This window comes from Lolium perenne, chromosome 4, assembly GCF_019359855.2.
Source record: "Lolium perenne isolate Kyuss_39 chromosome 4, Kyuss_2.0, whole genome shotgun sequence".
Classification (NCBI taxonomy): Eukaryota; Viridiplantae; Streptophyta; class Magnoliopsida; order Poales; family Poaceae; genus Lolium; species Lolium perenne.
This window is the reverse complement of record NC_067247.2, coordinates 94,460,686-94,463,286: the sequence shown is the minus strand read 5'-3', so window position 1 is coordinate 94,463,286 and position 2,601 is coordinate 94,460,686. Positions and strand designations below refer to the sequence as shown.

Here is a 2,601-nt window from a genome sequence, read left to right as displayed (position 1 = left end):
TTCTCTTCATAAGACAGAGTTTAGGGTTAGGGGTAGATATATACATGATTTTTCTGGTTTGAATATGTCCAGACCTTGTTTATCAACTTGAATGCTTACTATATGACATAAGAAGACTATATGCTTTTGTTTTTCATTTTTCTGATTTTTTTGAATTTTATGCCCGTTTGAATCTTTTGGTCAAATCTTAGGTTTGACCAAGATTTAAACAAGTTTAAGACAAGAAAATGAAAAGGGAAGCCTGCATCATATCCTTCTTAGTCACTCTAAAATGAATTTTTAAGAGGTTTTTGAAATTTCCATGTTTGAAACCCAAAACCACTTCTCTTCATACTTGACTTCATAAGACAGAGTTTAGGGTTAGGGGGTAGATACATGATTTGTATGGTTTGAATATGTCTAGACCTTGTTTATCAACTTGAATGCTTACTATATGACATAAGAAGACTATGTACTTTGGTTTTTCATTTTTATGATTTTTTTAATTTTCTGCCCATTTGAATCTTCGTCAAATCCTAGGTTTGACCAAGATTTAAACAAGTTTAAAACATGAAAATGAAACGGTAAGCCTGGATCCTTCTTACTCACTCTAAAATGAAGCTTTTTGGGATGTTCTTGAAATTTCCATGTTTGAAACCCAAAACGACTTCTACGTACTACGATTTGTACATACTCTCAGATAATCTGGATCGTACTTTGCACCTATGTTTAATGGATTATATGTGCCCAGAAATGGCTCATATTAGAATAGTAGACTCATATTAGTGTTCTTGACATTCTGTAAAATTATCAGATTTTTCGAAGTTTGTTTTTTTGGACAAAATTTTACCAATTTCTAGACAGAACAAAAAATGTCAGTCTTTTTATGCAAATCTGCACATAAGTGGCTCAAATTAAAACAGTATACTCGTTTCAGTGTTTTTGATTTCCTATAAAAAAATAGATTTTCCTGAGAAGTTCTAATTTTTGCCAGAATTTGAAAATTTTGGATTTCTTGTGTGCCCGAAACACCCAAAAGTCGCTCCAAATCTGAACACAGGATTATTTTGGTCAATACGAAAGTATAAACTGAAATATGACTATTTATTGAACCGTTTTCATGTTGTATTGTTGAAAATGGCATAGAAGGGGGTATTGAGAATTGAGAGTGGCATAAACACAACTTCAGTTTTTGGAATGGCATAAACACAACTTGTGAACTGAGGAGTGGCATAGAACCAATTAATCCTAGAACCAATTAACCCCACCAAAAATGGCTGATGCATGTCTCCTTCACCAAAACAGCAATACCTGTCTGAAACAAGTACATGAACACAAGTACACCACCATAATAATAATACTAGGTGACTCAACGACTAAACATTGACTCGACTCAGACACAACTACTACATTGACACAAGTACTAATATAATAAAGTAAGAGTACTAGTTTGTTTACATTTCCACAGGCCAATTTTACGAACAAAATTTCGAAAATTAACCTTCAGAAACTCGGAAGCCAGGTGACACAGCAGTCATCAAGGATTGCAGCTAGTGGTACACAGTGACCTGGTCAAGATCTACCTTGAGCCTGCTTGACGCTTCAGCTCGGAGTTGAGAGCCTTAACCTGTGACAGCTCGGCCTCTAGTTTGTCCGTCCTAACCGTGAGGTTCAGGATCAGTCCGGCGAGTTTGTCCATGGTCTCCGCCTGGCCGAGGCTCCGCCGCTGGATCTCATTACTCGCAGTGAACGATTTCATGGCGATATCATCGAGAATGCGAATCCGGATCTTCTCAGTGGCGAGCTCAGAATAAAGTCTCATGCACTCATCGGCGAGGGCGCTTCTGTCCGCCGTCTCGACGCAGAAATCGCCCATAACCATTTCTAAAATGGGCCCGATCTCGTAGCGGGGCTTCTATCAGATGGGGATGGAGCACAAAATCAGAAGTGTACCCAGAGAAGTACCAAGAAAGAGAAAATGGGAATCCCAATTTGCACGAATGTCTATACCTCGCTGCTTTGAGAACTTGGCTCCGTGGAAGATGTTTCCGCAGGCAGGAGGGCTGCGGGAAAACTAAGGCCGCCCGACCTGAATATACGATTGAGAGAAGGTAAGAAAAGGAGGGGATGATAAGTTGTGAAAGACATAGAAAGATGCGCAAGAACGGAGGATCGCCTGAAGGTGGCAGTCGCGGGCTGCGACGCCCTTGAAGACTCTTGCGCAGAAGGCACCTCGACAGCAGCACAGGGACGGCATTGCTGGGATTCCCTCAGCTTCGCCGCAGCCGCACGAGCCCTTCTGTGGCGAGACTTGCTCCCGGTCATGGTGGCGAAGTAGTATTCCAAGAGGTAAACAAAGTGGTGAACTGAGGAAGACGGCAAGAGCAAAGGTTAGTCCTTAAATTTGGCCTCCCCGTCTCCTCGGCACCTCGCGAGTAGTAATACTTATCTGGTCAAAGAGCAAACTTCGAGGCAGAGACTTGGTGGGCCATTCATCTCCAACTATACTTCCTCCGATCCGAATGATACCAAATTTTTGAATGACAAATCACCCAAAACAGTATTCCAAGAGTATATGTAAGCTTTCATTTTGGAGTGACTAAGAAGGATGCATGCTTACCT

The 2,601-nt window shown here is 40.9% G+C and overlaps 1 protein-coding gene across 1 annotated transcript; it reads right to left on the bottom strand.

Moving 5' to 3' along the window:
- Window positions 1–1,459: 1,459 nt before the first annotated feature.
- On the bottom strand, window positions 1,460–2,384 carry LOC127348501 (uncharacterized). The gene is made up of 2 exons (XM_051374512.2): window positions 1,990–2,384; window positions 1,460–1,894 (listed from the first exon to the last, which is right to left on the bottom strand). The coding sequence occupies exons 1-2, from the start codon at window positions 2,302–2,304 to the stop codon at window positions 1,559–1,561; spliced, it is 651 nt and encodes a 216-aa protein (XP_051230472.2). The 5' UTR covers window positions 2,305–2,384; the 3' UTR covers window positions 1,460–1,558.
- Between the last annotated feature and the right edge of the window lie 217 nt (window positions 2,385–2,601).